This window comes from Ailuropoda melanoleuca, chromosome 4, assembly GCF_002007445.2.
Source record: "Ailuropoda melanoleuca isolate Jingjing chromosome 4, ASM200744v2, whole genome shotgun sequence".
Lineage (NCBI taxonomy): Eukaryota > Metazoa > Chordata > Mammalia > Carnivora > Ursidae > Ailuropoda > Ailuropoda melanoleuca.
The window spans coordinates 11,441,203-11,457,669 of record NC_048221.1 but is presented as its reverse complement, the minus strand read 5'-3'; the positions used below and the strand labels follow the sequence as shown (position 1 = coordinate 11,457,669).

The 16,467-nt window shown below is 48.6% G+C and overlaps 1 protein-coding gene across 1 annotated transcript; it reads right to left on the bottom strand.

Annotated features, from left to right (window-relative positions):
* Positions 1–28: 28 nt before the first annotated feature.
* On the bottom strand, positions 29–16,246 carry LOC100472069 (cytochrome P450 4F3). Its single transcript, XM_019793754.2, has 12 exons — positions 15,641–16,246; positions 11,409–11,553; positions 9,741–9,794; positions 9,519–9,646; positions 7,730–7,851; positions 6,677–6,947; positions 6,269–6,335; positions 5,936–6,065; positions 862–995; positions 716–780; positions 488–628; positions 29–90 (listed from the first exon to the last, which is right to left on the bottom strand). Exons 1-11 carry the CDS (start codon positions 15,956–15,958, stop codon positions 593–595), a joined length of 1,470 nt encoding a protein of 489 aa, XP_019649313.1. The 5' UTR covers positions 15,959–16,246; the 3' UTR covers positions 29–90; positions 488–592.
* Between the last annotated feature and the right edge of the window lie 221 nt (positions 16,247–16,467).

Genomic DNA, 16,467 nt, shown 5'->3' with positions numbered 1-16,467 from the left:
TCCTCGTCTGGCAGCACCCGGAAGCGCAGCAGCGTGAGCGCCAGGACCACCTTCATCTCCGTCATGGCGAATGTCTGCCCAATGCAGTTCCTGCGGGCGGGAGTGGGGGCTCTGACTAGCCAGGAACCCCAGCAGGTCCCATCGTGCCCAGAACCTGGCCCCGGACCCCCAGCCCGGCCCGCAGGGATCCAGAAGGCTAACCACGCCTGGGACCCCCATGTGGGCTTGCCTATCCCCTGAGCTTGGCCCAGACCCCAGCCCTGTACTCATCAGGCCAGCAGACAGGGGGAAGGGGCTCTGCCCACAGGGCGGACCCCTTGTTGGAGAGGGGACCCAACCCCCATTTCCCAGACCCTTACCTCTAACCTCTGGAGGAGGGGGGAGGAGAGCCATCCTCAATCCCGCCCCCACAGCCATGTCTGGGATTTCAGTCCCAGACCCCTGACCCCACCACCCCATTCCCACCTCAGATGCCCACTACGCTCACCTGGGGCCCACAGAGAAGGGAATAAAAGCCAGGGGAGACCTCTTCTGGGGGGTTTCTGGGTCGAAGCGGAAGGGATTGTACACCTGGGTGTGGAGAGAGGCAGCGCTACTGGTTGGGGTTTCTCAAGATACCCAGACAACCCTAGAAGAGACAGATGTGGGTGACTTCCCTGGTCAGGACCCCACCCCCTCGGCGGGTCACGGGATGGAGAAAAGGGAAGGACAGCACCTCAGGGTCTGGCCAGATAGAGGGGTTGTGATGAATCCCAAAGATGCTGATGACACAGATGTTCCCTATGAGGGAGAAGAGGAACAGTCAGGATGAGGTCTCAGCTGATGGGACCACCACCCTCCTCCCCCTGAGGCTGTAGACACCTTTAGGGATGACCCGGCCATCGGGGAGCCTGACGTCCTGGGTACAGTGGCGGGCAATGACTGTAACCGGGGGGTGCAGCCGCAGACTCTCCTTGATGCACATGGTCAGGAAGCGCAACTGGGCCAAGTCGTCCCTAAGCAAGCCCCCCAACAATTATCCAGGGATCGAATCAAAGACTCCCCTAGCCCTCCTACTGCCCCTGGAGATCCTCTCCCCACCTTGCTCTGACCCTCACTTCTATAACAAAATAAATTCCAGATGGGCCAAAGATTTAAGCATTAGAAAATGAAAAATCACAAGTCAACAGAAGGAAATTTAGCCTAGTATTTTTAGAAGCACTTCTGAGCAAAGCACAACATTCACAGGGTATCCTTAAAAGTGTTAATACATTTGCATAAGAAAGTTTTTTAAGGTATACAATTAGCTGAAAAGGAAAAAAAAAATCTCTATACTGGACTTAACAGGTTATTTGAACAAATAAGACCCACACTCTAAGGTGGGGTGACCTAATATTATAAAGGTGTGGGTTCTTTGTAAGTTAATTGATATATTCAAGGCAATCCAGTAAAAATCTAGTTTTGGTTTTTTGGGTTGTTTTTTTTGGGGGGGGGGAGCTCAGTAATCTTATTCAATTTGAAAAAAATAAAGTTCAAGAGCTATGTCAATTTAAAAATAAAAGATCAAAGAAAGAGAATTCATCCACCAAATATTAAGACCTTATTATAACAGTGTGGTAATAAAATAATAAAATAAAATAAAATAAAATAACAGCATGTCACTGTTGCAAGAACAGGAAAACAGACCCATGGCACAGGATAGAGAGCTCAGAGACAAGCACATGAATAGGTAAAAACGTAACATCTGGTAAAGGAGGCCCCACAACCCCTGGACAATGGATGGTTGAGACAACCGATGATGCAGAAACAGAAAGAACTGGATTATCATGCACTCCACATCAAGATGGAGTCTTCTCTTACACTTGAAAGGTAAAACCATAAAGTTAAAAGAAGATATAACATAGAAGACATCTTTGTGACCTGTGAGTAGGAAGGAATTCTTAAAATTCCCAAAACATAAACTGGAAGACAAAAAAAGGAAAAATATGAGCAGAATTAAGGATTTCTGTTTAACAAAAGACACTGTGGAACTGTGGACCAAATTAACATTCAGATGAGAGATTTGCAGAAGATGATCTGCAATAAATAATGGATCTAGAACAATATCTTGAAGATACAAGAAATTCCTGCAAATCAACAAGAGAGATGACAGGCACTCAAGAGATAAGTAGACAAAGGACACGATGTAGGAATTCATGGGAGCTCAAACTCAGGTTTAAAGCATGAAGAGAAGCTCAAAGTCACTGGTTAGGAGAGAAATGGAAATAATCTGGTAATGAGATACTTACTTCACATCTGTTGGAGGGGAGAATTAACATGGTCGGTAATGTAAGGGTTAAGTAGCTGAGGTGCAGGGGCAGGGAGACCTCGTGTGCTGATAGTGAAGGCGTCAGTGTGGTCAAGGAAAGGCAATGTGTGTTTCACGACCTAACAAGCTGGCTCTTGGGCATAGAACCCAGAGAAATTCTCAGACAGGTAGATAAAGACATGCACACCAACATGTTCATTGCAGTAATGAGATGGAAGCCTCCTGGGTATTCAGCTCTAAGGGACTAGAGAGGGAAATTCTGTATGACAGTTCAAAGCAATAACCTAAATGTAACAGAGAAACAGGAATGTCTGATAAAGTCATAGTGCTATGTTTCTGAGAAAGGTAAGAACCAGCAGGAGATCTGTGATATAACATGTACCTGTGAATTTTAAAATACATACACGCGAAACAACGAATTATGCAAATAAAAGGATTGAATGCTCTAGAATCATATTGGTGGAGGGCTGGAGATGGAGAATTGGAACGAATGGGAATAAGTAAGTATTGCATAGAAAAATGATGATAATTAGTCATGAATTGAGGGCCACGTTTAACTTCATCCTTGGCACCTGACACCCAAAACACTAGCTAATTAAAAATGTCAAGAGTAGTTTTCAAACTACCCAATCTAATCATAGAGTTCAAATGAAAAAAATAGAAATGCAAGAAAAAATGTAAATGCAAAGTAATGAGATAGGACCAACCTTATCAAGTATGAAAATGTGTTTTTAATATGATAATTAAGACTGCTTAGTGCTTATGTATGAATATATAGATAGAACAGAATGGAGTCCAGAAATTAACCCTAATAGATGAACAAATTCAGTTTATCGTAAAGCTGCTATTATTTAAAATTCTAAGACAAATACAAAATATGTATCAAATTCTGTTAAAATAATTAGCCATTTGGAGAAAAAAAACAGATTTCTACTTCAGCACTTACACCAGCATGGATTTCATTTGGAAAAAGGATTAAATATAAGAAATAATAAAAATATTAAATAAAATTAAAGTTAAATAACATTTTTTTAATAAACAAATCCATTAGAAGAAAACAAGTTTCATAGTTTAGTATTAGAGTGTGAAGAGTTTTTCCAAGCATTAAGAAAAAAAGGGCTATAAAAAAGCTAATAAATGTGACTACAAAGAAATGAATGAAAACTAAAATAAAGTTAAAAGACAACCTGGGAAAGAATTTTTGCATAACAGAAAAGAAACTAATTCTCTTTATATTTAAAGAGTCCTTATAAATCAATAAGAAAAAAAAAAACAAAAAAACTCAAAGTAAAAAGGACAAATTATGCAAACTGATGCTTCACAGAAAAAGAAATATGCATGGTTCATAAACACGTGAAAATAGTGCTCAGTTTTACCCATACTTAAAGTGATGTTCATTAGAATAACAAAGTATTATATTCATTTATCAGGTTGGCAAAAGTTTTAAAGTTTCATAACACACACTGCCAGTGAGGATGAGAGGAAATTGGCACTCTGAAAACCCTTTTGTAGGAGTGGATTTGCCAAGAGCTATTAAATTGTGAAAACTAAAATGGTCTTTGATTCAGGAACACCACTTCTAGAAATTTGTTCTGGAGAGACATCCAGACACATGAGCAAAAATCAGTGTACATGGATGTTTGCTACCTCATGTTTTTTACAGCAAAAGCTCCAAAACTACAAATGTCCATTGACAGAGGGATGTTTAATCATGGTACATGGAATACATCCATGTGATAGCTGTATAGCTATCAAAAAGGAGGAACTAGGGATCACTAGTCCTAACACACACTACAAAGTAAATCAGTACAAAGATGCTAAAAGGCAGTTTGGCAATATCTGTCATAAATACAAACCTTCACATAAATGTGCCTAGCAGAGGGGTGAGCTGAATAAATTATGCAATGCTATATAGCTCAGAAAGGAGCTCTAAGAAACAATATTGAATGAAAAGAATAAGTGACCAAACGTGTGGGCATGTATTTCTATTAAACTATAATAATTATATAAATATAAATATATAACTATAAGAATTTCAGAAAAGTCTGAAAGGACATATGACAAATTACTGTCCCTAGAGATCCCTCAGGAGACAGGGGATTGATTAGGCTTGGGGCGGGGGGCAACAAATCTTCTCCATAGTGTTTCATTTTCTGCAAGAAAAATAAAAAGTCTTCTTCCCATTATTGATTTTGTAATTCAAATTAATTTCCCAAAATTTGTATCTTGGAAAAAAATGAAAAGATCTTGAAGTTAATACTGTCAATGTGTATGCCTGAATGCTTTGTGTATACTTTCAGTTGTAGAAAGAAAACTGAGCAAAATCCTTCAGCCCTTGGCCCCAAATCTGTCCCCTGGGCCCCCAGGCTCCAGCTCATCGCCTCCAGTTTGCCCCTGTAGCTATAGATATTTTTAATAAGAATATCTGACTTTTCTCTCCTCTGCACAAACATCTCCCATGGTTCCTCATCGCCCTATGTTAGTCACGACTCTCCCGTCAAAAAAAAACTTGCTGTCCAGATGCAAGAAGTGCAGTTGGCTAACAGCCTCCAGTTATAGGGTCTCTGGGCTCTGTGACAGCATTCAAGCCAAGCCCATGGCTTAGGCAGCTCCCAACCAATGACAGGGCATGGTGGGCCCCTACTTCTTGACCATTTTCTGCCCAATGTAAGACTCCCCTAATGGCAGCATCCTTGCCCACTTTTATCTTTTATCCAATATTGGCTTCCCAGAAGACTTGAACAGACACCTTTGGAAAGTCTTCACATGGTTTCCAAAATATTCCCAGGACGACTTCCATTACCAGCTCTAGCTTCACTAGGAGCCCCTCTGATTCTTTACACTGTAAATTTAATGAAGATCCAGCCACTATTACCTCCTCCCAAACAAGCCAGTCTCACTCCTGCATGCCCTCATTCTGGCCTTTGCACAAGGTATCCCCAAGGCCTGGAGCATGGTCCACTACCCAAAACTAGAGTGGTGAATTCATATTTGCTGCTTCACTACCCAGCCTCACCCACCTTCTTTCCTATCTGCCCCAGCCTTGCCCAGGTAAGACTCGAATGGGACTGGACGTGGAGTTGGGAGAGGGCGGACAGTGTGGACATGTTTACTGAACAAAGAGATGGGTAATTTTTTTCACCCCAAAAACCTCTTGTGACTCCTGCAATAGATTGTTAGGTGGGAATTAGATAAAAGAGCAAAAATTAAGGAGAGTAAGGATCTTTGGGAAAAATGTGCAACTTCAGACAGAAAAGCAAGGGAGGGAAAGTTCATCCAACACATGCTGGATGGCATCCGTTCTAAACACATTGTCACAGTTCTCCAAGCAGCCCTGTGGAGGAGAGATTCCCTACCCCACCCCCATTTACAGAGGAGAAAAGTGGTATTCAGAAAAGGGAAATGATTTTATTAAAGTCACATAGCAAGTAAGCAGGGCAATAAATGTGGACACTCAGCTCTTTCTGTTGCATAAGCCTGCAAGCTTTCCCTGCTCTCCAGGCTGGCTACCAGCCTGTCTCTAGGTTCTGCTCCTATTCCCAGGAAACAATAATGACAGAATTAAAAAAAAAGTTCTTTCCCCTCCCCAATTGGGGAACAAAGCCAATGAGAGAGGTTCAGGAAAAAACCATGATGACCTGCACTCACCATTCAATCTCTTGAGGCTCACGGTCCCTCAGGAGTTCTTGCACCTCCTGCCGGCAGCGCTCCTGGTATTCTGGGTGCTTTGCAAGGTTGTACAGGACCCAGGAGAGGCCACTGGCTGTGGTGTCATGGCCTGAGAAGCAGCCAGACAGACTTGGGGCTCTGGCTTTATTCAGCACCAGAGGGTGGACAGCGCCTTTAAATAAGGCCCTCAGGGAGGAGAGGGAGGATGGGGTAGAATGGGGTGGTCCAGGGCCCACCTACCAAGTTCTCGGGGTTGGACAGACCCCTGCCAGACCCCTGCCCCCCCCCACAGTCCCACACTGGGATGCTCACCCTCAAACATGAAGGTGTCAGCCTCAGCTCGGATGTCCTCGTCTGACAACCGTTTTCCATCTTCATCCTGGAGAAAAGGCAAGACCTCTTGAATCACACCAGCTCTGAGGGTGTCTGAGTCTAATCTGAAACAGTCCCTCAGGATCCATTATCAAAGTAGGATCTGTTCTTCATCATCCCTAGGGCCCAACCCACAGGTCTCCTCCCTGGTCTCCAGCCTCTTATTTATCCCTTCCAGGCAGCCTTCTTCAGAGTCATGTCTAAGACATATCCCTGACCCATCTCTCCCTTCCTCAGGCACCTTTCATGGTTCCCCAGTACCCTGCGGATCAAGTACAGCTTCTTCCATGTAACATTTGAAGTCAAGGTCCATTCTATCTCTTGAATTCTGGTCCCAGGGAAGCCCACCTTGGCCAGCAGGAGCACATCAATGAAGTCCATAGTCTTGGCCTTTGCCTTGGCCTTGAGGAAGTCATGGGAACCCCCACTAATGAGGGCACGGCGCCGCTCCCGGATGACAGCATCTGTGAAGTTGTGCACCAGGTTGCAGGCCCTGCGGAAGTGCCGTCCATCGGGGGTGAGATTGTACAGGAAGTCCATGTGCAGGAAGATCTGCTCTTGCCGTTTCACCACGAGGGAACTGAGTTCCAAGATGGCAGCAATATATTCACTGGGACTCCTACAGAGCCAGGCCAGAAAGAACCTTAAGAAACATCTTCTTAACCCACATGAAAGCCTAGGAGCGCCTTCCCACCTTCCCACCAGAAACACAGAAGCACTGTGGCACATGCTTTGCTCATCATAGCCCCCTGGCCTTTATCCACTGTTTTGGATAGGCCAGGCATGCTTCTCCCTCTATATCCCACCTTTACGAACGGCCTCATGTCCCAGACCCCAGGGCAGAGCTTAGGCATCACACTCGGCTCCTCTCTTTCCTACACAACATTGGACCCTGCCCATTCTTCCTTAGTTTCTCCCAAATCTGCCCCCATTTTCTCTACCAAATTCAAGCCGCCTCCTCTCCATGGTCTCCTTGAATTCTGTGTCTATACAACAGCTGGTCTTCTCTAGAGTCAGATGTCCAAAAACAGCTTTGACCATGACCCTCATCTATTCAAACTCCTTCCATGCCTCCCTGGAAACCTCAGGATAAAGTTCCTATGCCTTTGCCTGGATTTTGAATGTCCTTAAGATATAGTCCCTGCCAACACCTCCAACCTCATTCCCAAGGTGGCTCCTCACTGTCACACATGCTTTGCTCATCATAGTTCCCTGGCCTTTATCAAATATTTCTACCCACCTGAAAGGATTGCTTTCTCTTTCCCTTCCTTGCCCTTCAATGTCTAGCTCTGATCCATCTCCTCCAGGAAATCCCTTCTGATTGCCCTAGTCAGACTTCCCTCCCCCACCTACTCCCTTGGGTCCACGGCTTATGTTCCCATGCCCAGGGCAGAGACTCACTCCTGGCAATTGCTGTCAAAACTGAAGACACATTTCTGCAGACTGTCCAGGGTCATGAGGCTGATGTGCTCAAACATGTCTAGATGGGCGCTGCCTTCCAAGGCCAGGCACTGCCACTTGGCCTGGACAGAGAAAGGGGCAAATCTGGGGCTGGAACCTGCCTCTCCTGAGCTCCTCCTCAGCTCCAGCCACCAAGATGGACTCCCCCAGACCCAGCCTCCTGATCCTCCAGCTCAGGTACCCATCTCCAGGAAGGACCAAGGCTTGGGTGGGAGTGGAAACTGTTACTATTAAGATCCCATTTATGGGGGCGCCTGGGTGGCTCAGTCGTTAAGCGTCTGCCTTCGGCTCAGGGCGTGATCCCAGCATTCTGGGATCGAGTCCCACAACAGGCTTCTCTGCTAAGAGCCTGCTTCTTCCTCTCCCACTCCCCCTGCTTGTGTTCCCTCTCTCGCTGGCTTTCTCTGTCAAATAAATAAATAAAATCTTTAAAAAAAAAAAAAAGACCCTGTGGCTGGGAGTCAGGAGACCTGAGTTCAAATTCTGGCTCTGCCTCCTATACTCTGTGTGCTCTTGGTCAACTCATTGCCTGCCTCCTGTCAAAGCTCACTGGGCTCTACCTGTCAAAGCTTCAGTAACAGTTAAGATGACTTGCTTTGATGTCAGACAAACCAGGTTGGAATCCCAGCTCCACTTATTAGCTCACTTGCTAGCTGTGTGAACATGGGCAAGCTCTCTAACCTCTCTGAGCCTCAATTTCATCACCTGTAATGGGGCAATAATAATCATCTCTACCTCATATGGTTGTGAAAATTAAATTAGACAACATATGTAATAGACCTGCTGCATCATTTCTGGTATATATCAAGTGCNTAAATTAGACAACATATGTAATAGACCTGCTGCATCATTTCTGGTATACATCAAGTGCTGAATAACTGTTAGCTATCATCCTCAATTTTATCATTATCATAGTGTAGGTGACTGCTGCAAAAATGTCCCCATTCCTTTGTCGCTCCCTATACCTTCACCCTTTGCAATGAGGTTTTGCAGGTCTTCCAACAGGGAGTAGAACCTCTTTCTCCAGCTCTTGAGCTGGATGTTGGGACTTGCTTTGGCCAACAGAAGAAGGTGGAGGTCATAGTTGCCTGTTCTAAATTAGGCTTCAAGGGGTACTGCATGTTTCTCTTCATTCTCTTGGAGCCCCCACCATGTGATCAAGCCCAGGCTAGCCTACTGGAGGATGAGGGACAAATGCAGGAGTCAGTTGTTTCACCAAGGCCATCCTTGACCAGTGCCCCAAAAGTGCAGCAGAGCTGAGCCTGGACAAGCAGAGCTGTCTCCCAAACCCACCCATGACCACAGACATGTGAGTGATTCCAGCCAAGATAAGAACTACTGTACTGACTCGTCATCTTGGGAGCAAAAACAAACACTCATTCTTTCAACCCACTGAGTTTTAAGGTGGAGTGCTACGCAGAAAGAGCTACCAAACGATCTTCATCATTAGTGTCTTGAATTTTATAATTTCAGTGAAGCAGACTAGAAACTAAAACCGTTTGAGCATCTACTATGTGCCAGGATCATGATTCCATTACATCATCTTGACCACCCTTTAAGAAGGGCTTATTCCCCCCCTCCATTTTACAGATGGGGAAACTGAGGCTTGGAAAGGAAAAGGAATGGCCCTAAAGCTATCCAGCAAAGCCAGGACTCCATATCATGTGTGTCTGAAGCTACTCCCCTTTTCCCAAGGCTCCAGCTGGGACCCTGGATTTAAGGAACTCACATGCATGATGCCTGCACTTTTGTTGAAAACCTTCACATAGGGTTTCAAGATTTCAAAGTGGAAGGCAGGTGTCAGCAAGCGGCGGTGGTGACTCCATTTGTCACCAGCACTCAGCAGGAGTCCATCCCCTAGTAGAGGCAGTCACAAGGAATGGACAAGGGCAGTCCTTCCCCTGAGACCCCAAGGATGTCCCCAACCCCCTTTCTACCCACAGTTACTTACCCAGCCAGGGCTTCAGGAAGTTGTAGAAAAACATATCCTTGGGTATGATGGTGGCTGACACAAGAGATAGACCATCAGGGGCCATGGAGAAGAGGTGGGGAGGAGCTTTTGGTTGGGAGGTGGAGGATCCCAACCAGGGATCTGCATACCCCCTCCAAGCCCCGCATAGGAAGAATGGGGAAAAGGGCAGAGGAAACAGAAAGGAGTGGGAAGGTAAGGGGGGACCAGACCAGGCTGTTGCACATAGCAGAACAAAGGCAGAGCCTGCAGACACACCCCCACGCACTCCGATGCACCCTAACATGGCACAACACACCCCAACATGCCTTGACATGGCTCCTACCTGCTCCAACATGTTCAAAACACCTAAACACTAATCAGCACTCCACAAAATGCCTTTACAGGAACTTAGGACACCTGATCTGTCCCAGAGCCCCCTGACATCTCTTGGGACTTCTGACATGGCCCCGCCATGTGTTAACATGTCCTAACATGAAACAATGTGCATAACACACATTGACAGGACACAACATGCTCTGACATGGACCCAAAGACAACTTGACACAACCTCAGTGTGTCCCACAGATGGTCCCAGACAGGACTTGAAGGTCCCAATGTCCCAGACATGGCTCAGGCATGACTTAGCTTTCTTCAGTATCCCCTTCCACCTCATACTGGTCATTAAGTGTTTAGGTAAGGGGTTCCTACATCCTTAAAGAGACAAAAGGATGCTGCCACCCACCACCAAGAGCTGCCACTGCTCCCTTATGCCTCTAGACCAGCCCCCAAGGGCCAACCAGACACAGTGGACCAATCTGAGGTCTGGGAGCTATTCCCCCACAATACTTTGGCCACCTTCACACCCCAAATCCCTTTCCAGCTTAGAGTCCCTCCCAGAAGAGGCAGCTACAGCAGCCAAGAACAACAAAAGAGGGAAGCTTCAGCATCCTATGTGGCCTTCAGAAGTTATTATGCCTTCCTGAGCCTTGATTTCCTCATCCAGGAAATGCCCACCTAGCAGGGATGCTAGTGGATGCCCAGCATCCATCCCCTTCTGGAACTAGCATCTCATTCCTTCTCCACTCTCAATCCAAGTAGTTAGGAGGGTGGCCATGCCACCCCATCCTCTGTTCCAGAGCTGAGTATATGACCCGAGGCCTCAGCAATCAAGTCTCAGTGACTAGATGAAGAATTGGTTCCTGTGATCCAGGCCAGGCCAATTTAAAGGAATCCTGCAACTTTTTTGGGGTGTGCAGAGAATGAATTCACATTTCCATGGGGGCTGAGCTTCTTGGACTCCTCTTTATCAGCATGAGAGTGAAGCTGTCAGAGAGGAACACAGAACTACAAGAGGAAGACAGATTCCCAATGGCACTCTTTGAAGATCCAACCATGTCAACCATGCCTGAAGACAACATTCTCTCAGCTTTTCAGCCAACAGATTCACTTTCTTTACTTAGACTAACAGTGTTGAGTTTCTACCACTCAAAACTGAAAGGGACTGGCAACCAGAGAGTGACAGGGACCTGTCCAGAGTCATCCAGTAGGTTAATGGCAGGCATCTGTCAACATTACCCATTTCCCTGCTCAACCTGGTCTGTCCAGGGGTGGGAAGGACTGGGAGCAGGGGCAGGGGAGTGGCTAGGTTGGGGCTCCTGGGACAGATACCTGGGGCCTGGAGCAGGGGGGCAACAAAGGTAGGGTGGACCAGTCGCAGTACAGGGTAGAAGGGCCCAATCCACCAGAGGTGAACATCACGGAAGCAGTGGCCCAGGTCCTCTATCATCCGCAAGCCTTCCTCATTGCTCTTCACCTGGGGATGGCAGGGCCGGGGGGAGGGTGGGGAGGTATGAGGCCAGGTCAGGCAGGAGACCCCAGAAGCTCACAACTGCCCGCTGCAACCCTCCACCCTCCACACCCCCTCCCCGACTTCCCCCTTCTGCCTGCATTATTAGTCTACACTTCTATGTCTCACTAAGTCAGCTTCCTTCTGTTGGTCTGCTTGTCTTTTTGTGCATCTATCCATCTGCAAGTCTCTTCCTGTCCCCTCACTCTCTTCATCTGTTTCTTTAGATAGCTGATAGATAGCCAGATGATGATAGCTAGATGATAACTAGCTAGCTAGCTAGACAGACAGATAATGGATGAATGGAAAATGGATGGATGGACAGATGGATGGGTAGACAGATGGAGAGAAATGAGAGATGGATGGATAGATGATAGATATGTGTTTGCATCTGTGTACGTGTATGTTTCTTTTACATTCTCTGTATGTCCTCTGTCTCTCTCCCTCACTTTTTATCTGTATCTCCCTCTTTCTTCACCCCTATTTCTCTCTCCGTCTCTTCTACTCCCTGAGTCTGTGCCTCCTCATCTCCACAACCTCCATGGCTCCCCAGAGCCCTCAGAGTAAACCCCCTGCCACTGCTTGGCTCTGCTGTCCCCTCCACCTTTTCCCTGCTTCTCACCAGCATTGCTCTCACTGCACTGAACAACTTGTTGCTCAAAAACCAGGTGCTCGCTCTGTCCCCTCCAGGCCTTTGAGTGGGCTATTCCCCTCCACTTTATACACTTTATCTTTTTTCTTAAAAAAATTACTACCCATCATTCCAGACCCACTTCCAGTGACTCTTCCTCCAAGAAGTCTTCCAGTCTGCCCAAACAGCAGAGGCCTTGCTTTGGGGTGGAGCCCCCTCTCTCCCTCAGATCCACTCTGACCACACAGAATTGGATGTATCTCTAGTTCTACGTGCCCAAGACTGGGGTTCCTCCAGGACAGAGCTTGGGGCTGAGTCTCTCCAAGCATCCCAAAACAGTGTGCAGAAAGAAAGAAATGACCAAGGGCACCCGAGAGCAGGAAGGGCCTTGGGATCTACAGGTGCTGCCCAGAAGCTTGGTAAGAAGGGGCCTGCGGCCCTCAGATGCTGCTCCAGGGCCCACCACCACATATTCCAGGTGGGTACCTGTGGCATGGTGACAGATCAGGCAATGTCAGGATTGCAAAAAATGGCGAGAGCCCAGGCAGAACATAAGTCCCTGGGGGTAGGTGACCACCAGCTGAGTTATGACTCTCAAGCCCTGCTCCGTTGGGGGGGGGCTACAAGCAAGAAAGGGTCCGTCACCTCCCCAGAAGGAACCACAGCAGGTACCCCTGCAGTCTCTACAGTGCAGAGTATCCAGATTCTGCACGGATGGAGGGAATCTCTGCTTCCTCCTGCTCCTTCCCTCTGGGGATGATGGGTCCTGGAGGCCTCTCCAAGTCCCAAGGGTGCATCCCAGGTCACAGGGAGAAGACATGCTCTCTGCCCACAGAGAGGCGGACCTCGGCTTCAGAAGTGGGATTTTTCTGCTCCTGGGAGTGGTTCCAACCTCAGCAAGGTCCCCATGGTTGAGGTTTGTGGGCAACAGGTGGACTCAGGACTTGTACTGGGGCTCATTCCCACACCCTGTCATGTCCTGGCCAGTCCACACAGCCCCCTCTCCTGACATGGTGAAGGGTCTGCAGACCTTCCAGCGCTGGCAGATCCCAGGGGACAGATGTGATCTCTGCTCATCAGTCAGGAGGGCAGCTCCTACCTATGAGCCCCTACTGCCTGCCAGGCCGTGCATAGAGCATCCTGTCTGTCTGTCTATCTATCTATCTATCTATCTATCTATCTATCTATCTATATCTATCTATCTCTCCCCTGAACCTATGGACTCTCCCAGCAGTCATGCCATTTACAAATGAAGAAACCAAGGCCACGTCCCCCAAAAGGAGAAGTGGGGGATTGGCTCCTGGGGCTCTCCAGTCCCTCTCCAGCCTTCCAGGATGCCCCATCCTGGCTGACAAATACTCTCAGGTGCTCCAGACAGGTGAACAGAAGGCTTTTTCACCTTTTTGACTGCCCCCTGCTCCCCAGGGACCCTGAGGCACTTGATGAGTTTGGCCCAGAGGGGGAGTGATTCACCTGAGGTCACACACATAGTAAGAGGGACTAGCAGAGAAAAGAGTGACCCAGACCAGTTTCCATGGCCAAGTCCTTAGAGGGGGAGGTAGGAACTGCAGTAACTTTATAACATTCCTGCTACTGCCAGAGCTTGCTGAGAAATTCCCAAGACCCAGAATTTTAGGCAATCTTCAGGACGATCTTGGGACATCCTGTTCTGTAATGAGCTGGTCTGCAGGAAGAGAGGGGAGGAGCTGGACACCCATTCCTTTGGCATTAGATGACCTAGATAGGTGATAGTAAGTTCACCCAAACCCAGGACATGGCCTCCACCATGACATCATCAAGTGTCAACTGTATGTCAGCTCCTGAGCTGAGCATTATAGATATCATGGCTGTCCCCCAGTACTACTGTCTAGTGGGAAAGAGAGATAATACACTAAAACTGGACAATTAACTGTTTAAGCTTGGGCAGGACCAACTCAGAGATTCAGGTCTAGTGGGGGGAAGTCAAGGGAACCTTGGAGTAGTTACACTTGGGCTGAAAATGGGACAAAAAGGAGGAATCAACCCAGTGACTACAGGAAGGAAAGTCCTTCCCGGCAAAGGAGCAACACAAGCAAAGGCCCTGAGGTAGGGAAGATTTGGCTCATTGAGGAGAGAAAGCAGGAGCTTGGGAGTATCTAGGGTATGCTGTGGGCCTGGCAACACTTAGTCTCTGTGTTCAGAACAATGGGCAGTCTTATAGAATGGTTTTCAGCCGAATAGTGGTGTTAACAAAAGCTAAGTTTCAGAAAAATCTCTCCAGGACTCAAGAAAGAAAGGATGACAGGGTACAAGAGTGGCAATGAGGAGCCCAAGGAGTTGGAGAGAGGGCTTCCTGGAGAAAGATGCCAGTGGATGTGGCTGGAGAATGCAGAGAAGGGACAGATTGAGAAGAGGCTGTGGGGGCAGCACCTCTGGCTGTGCTGAAGGACCGGACTGCAGGAGAGAAAAGAGGGAGGTCAGGGGCCCCAAAGTGTGGGAAGTGGGCAAAGGAAGGGTGGACAAGACTGAGGGTGGGGCAGGACTGAGGATCGAGCCTGAGTTCAGATTCTGACTTGGTGGAATGAGGTGCTTAGGAGACCCCACCTGAGAAGCGGAGCCTGGGGCTGAAGAGACCTGAACTTGAACTTGTAATTCACCTGTGGAAAGAGACCATGGCCCACTTAGGGAGTCAGAGTCCGGGGTAAGGTGATGGCCTTGGGAGCCAGAAAAGAGGGAAAGCGGGTTAGAGCCCTGAGGGCTCCCCACCTGGAGAGGTAGGGTGAAGGAGGAGCCCAGTGGAGGGCAATGTGCTAGAATGCTAAAACCCAGAGAACAAGGAGGTTCAGGGCCAGTCAGTGGTCAGCAAGGCTAGATTGCTTTTGGGAGGTGACAAGGTCCTGGTCATCTCACAGAAGCATGATGGGGGTGGGAACCAGGCTGGAGCAGGCAAAGACTGGCCAAATGGGGGCAATAAGTGCAATAAGTTTGGTCATCAAGGTCGAGGCCAGAGTGATTTCTTCTGAAAGGGGAAGTGGTCAACTTTTATCCAAGTTGAACAATGGGGCCCACTGATATACCTTGGTGGTGGAAGACAAGATTACAAAAGGAAGAAGGCGAGGAAAAGGACAGACAGCCCACACCTCTCCTCCAGCCCAGCTGTGCCCCCATGGGGGGAGGGGAGGGCAGAAGTCATAGCTGATTCCTGTGCAGAAGCCAAACCCCAGACAGGAGCACCTGCTGACCTGAGGCCAACAAAGATGGGCCAGCCAGGGAGTGGACCCTGGATACTGGTCCTGGGGAGACTGTGGGGGCACCAGGGGACCTGGCTCATGCAGCCCTTCGCTGCTGTCCCAGACCCCAGCCCAACCCCTGAGCCCCATTCCTGACCCTTCAGGAAGTCCATCCACCCTGATACTCCAGACTCCTCCTCTCACCCACACTCACCAGGCCCACGTGACCCCAAAGCCAGTTCCGCTTCGGGGGCTGCGGGAAACACCGGAGGCGGCAGCAGTTGTCATACAAGCTGTAGCTCCAGGCCAAGACACGGGCCAGCAGCCAGGTGGCCCCAGCCAGCAGCAGGAGCAGCCATGGGGAGGCTGCCAGCTGCCCCAGTCCCAGCCAGGACAGGCTCAGCTGTGACATCCTGGGCAGAGCGGATAGAGGGTGAGCTCCTGAGACCCAGGAATGGGGCAGAAAGGTGAGATCCCTGGACTGCTCACAAACAGAGGGAGAGAGGCCGCAGGATGGGAGGGACAGGGACATGGAGGGGCAGGGATGGTGAGTCCTGGGAACTGGCCAAATGCGGGCTCCAAGAGGGGAGGTGAACGCGGGGAATTCCAGAGGAAGAGGCAGAGTGAGAGGAAGAGATTGGGGTGGAGGAAGGAGAAGAAAGAGACAGAGAGAAACTTATGAAAAAACACCCAAACTCATCAATCACTGGGAGGTTGCCGCAAGATCCAGCTACAAGGAAACCACCATCCCCCGCCAGCCGGATTCCTGGCGTCACTTCTGCCTGGGGCAGGGCCCCCTCCCGGCTCCCAGGCAGGAACCCTCTCAGCCCTGCCAGCCCCAGCCGGTCACCTTCTGTCCAGAGGCACTTATTCCACACAAGCTCTGCCCCCCTTCTACGGGCAGGTCTTTGTCCTTGGCCCCTGACTTCTGAGCTGGGGGAGGCTGGGCTTGGCTGCATCAGCCAATGGCGGCACGCCTGTCTGCCACCTCCCCACCTGGCAGCCGCCCAAGACCTGAGGACGGAGCAAGCAGGATACACA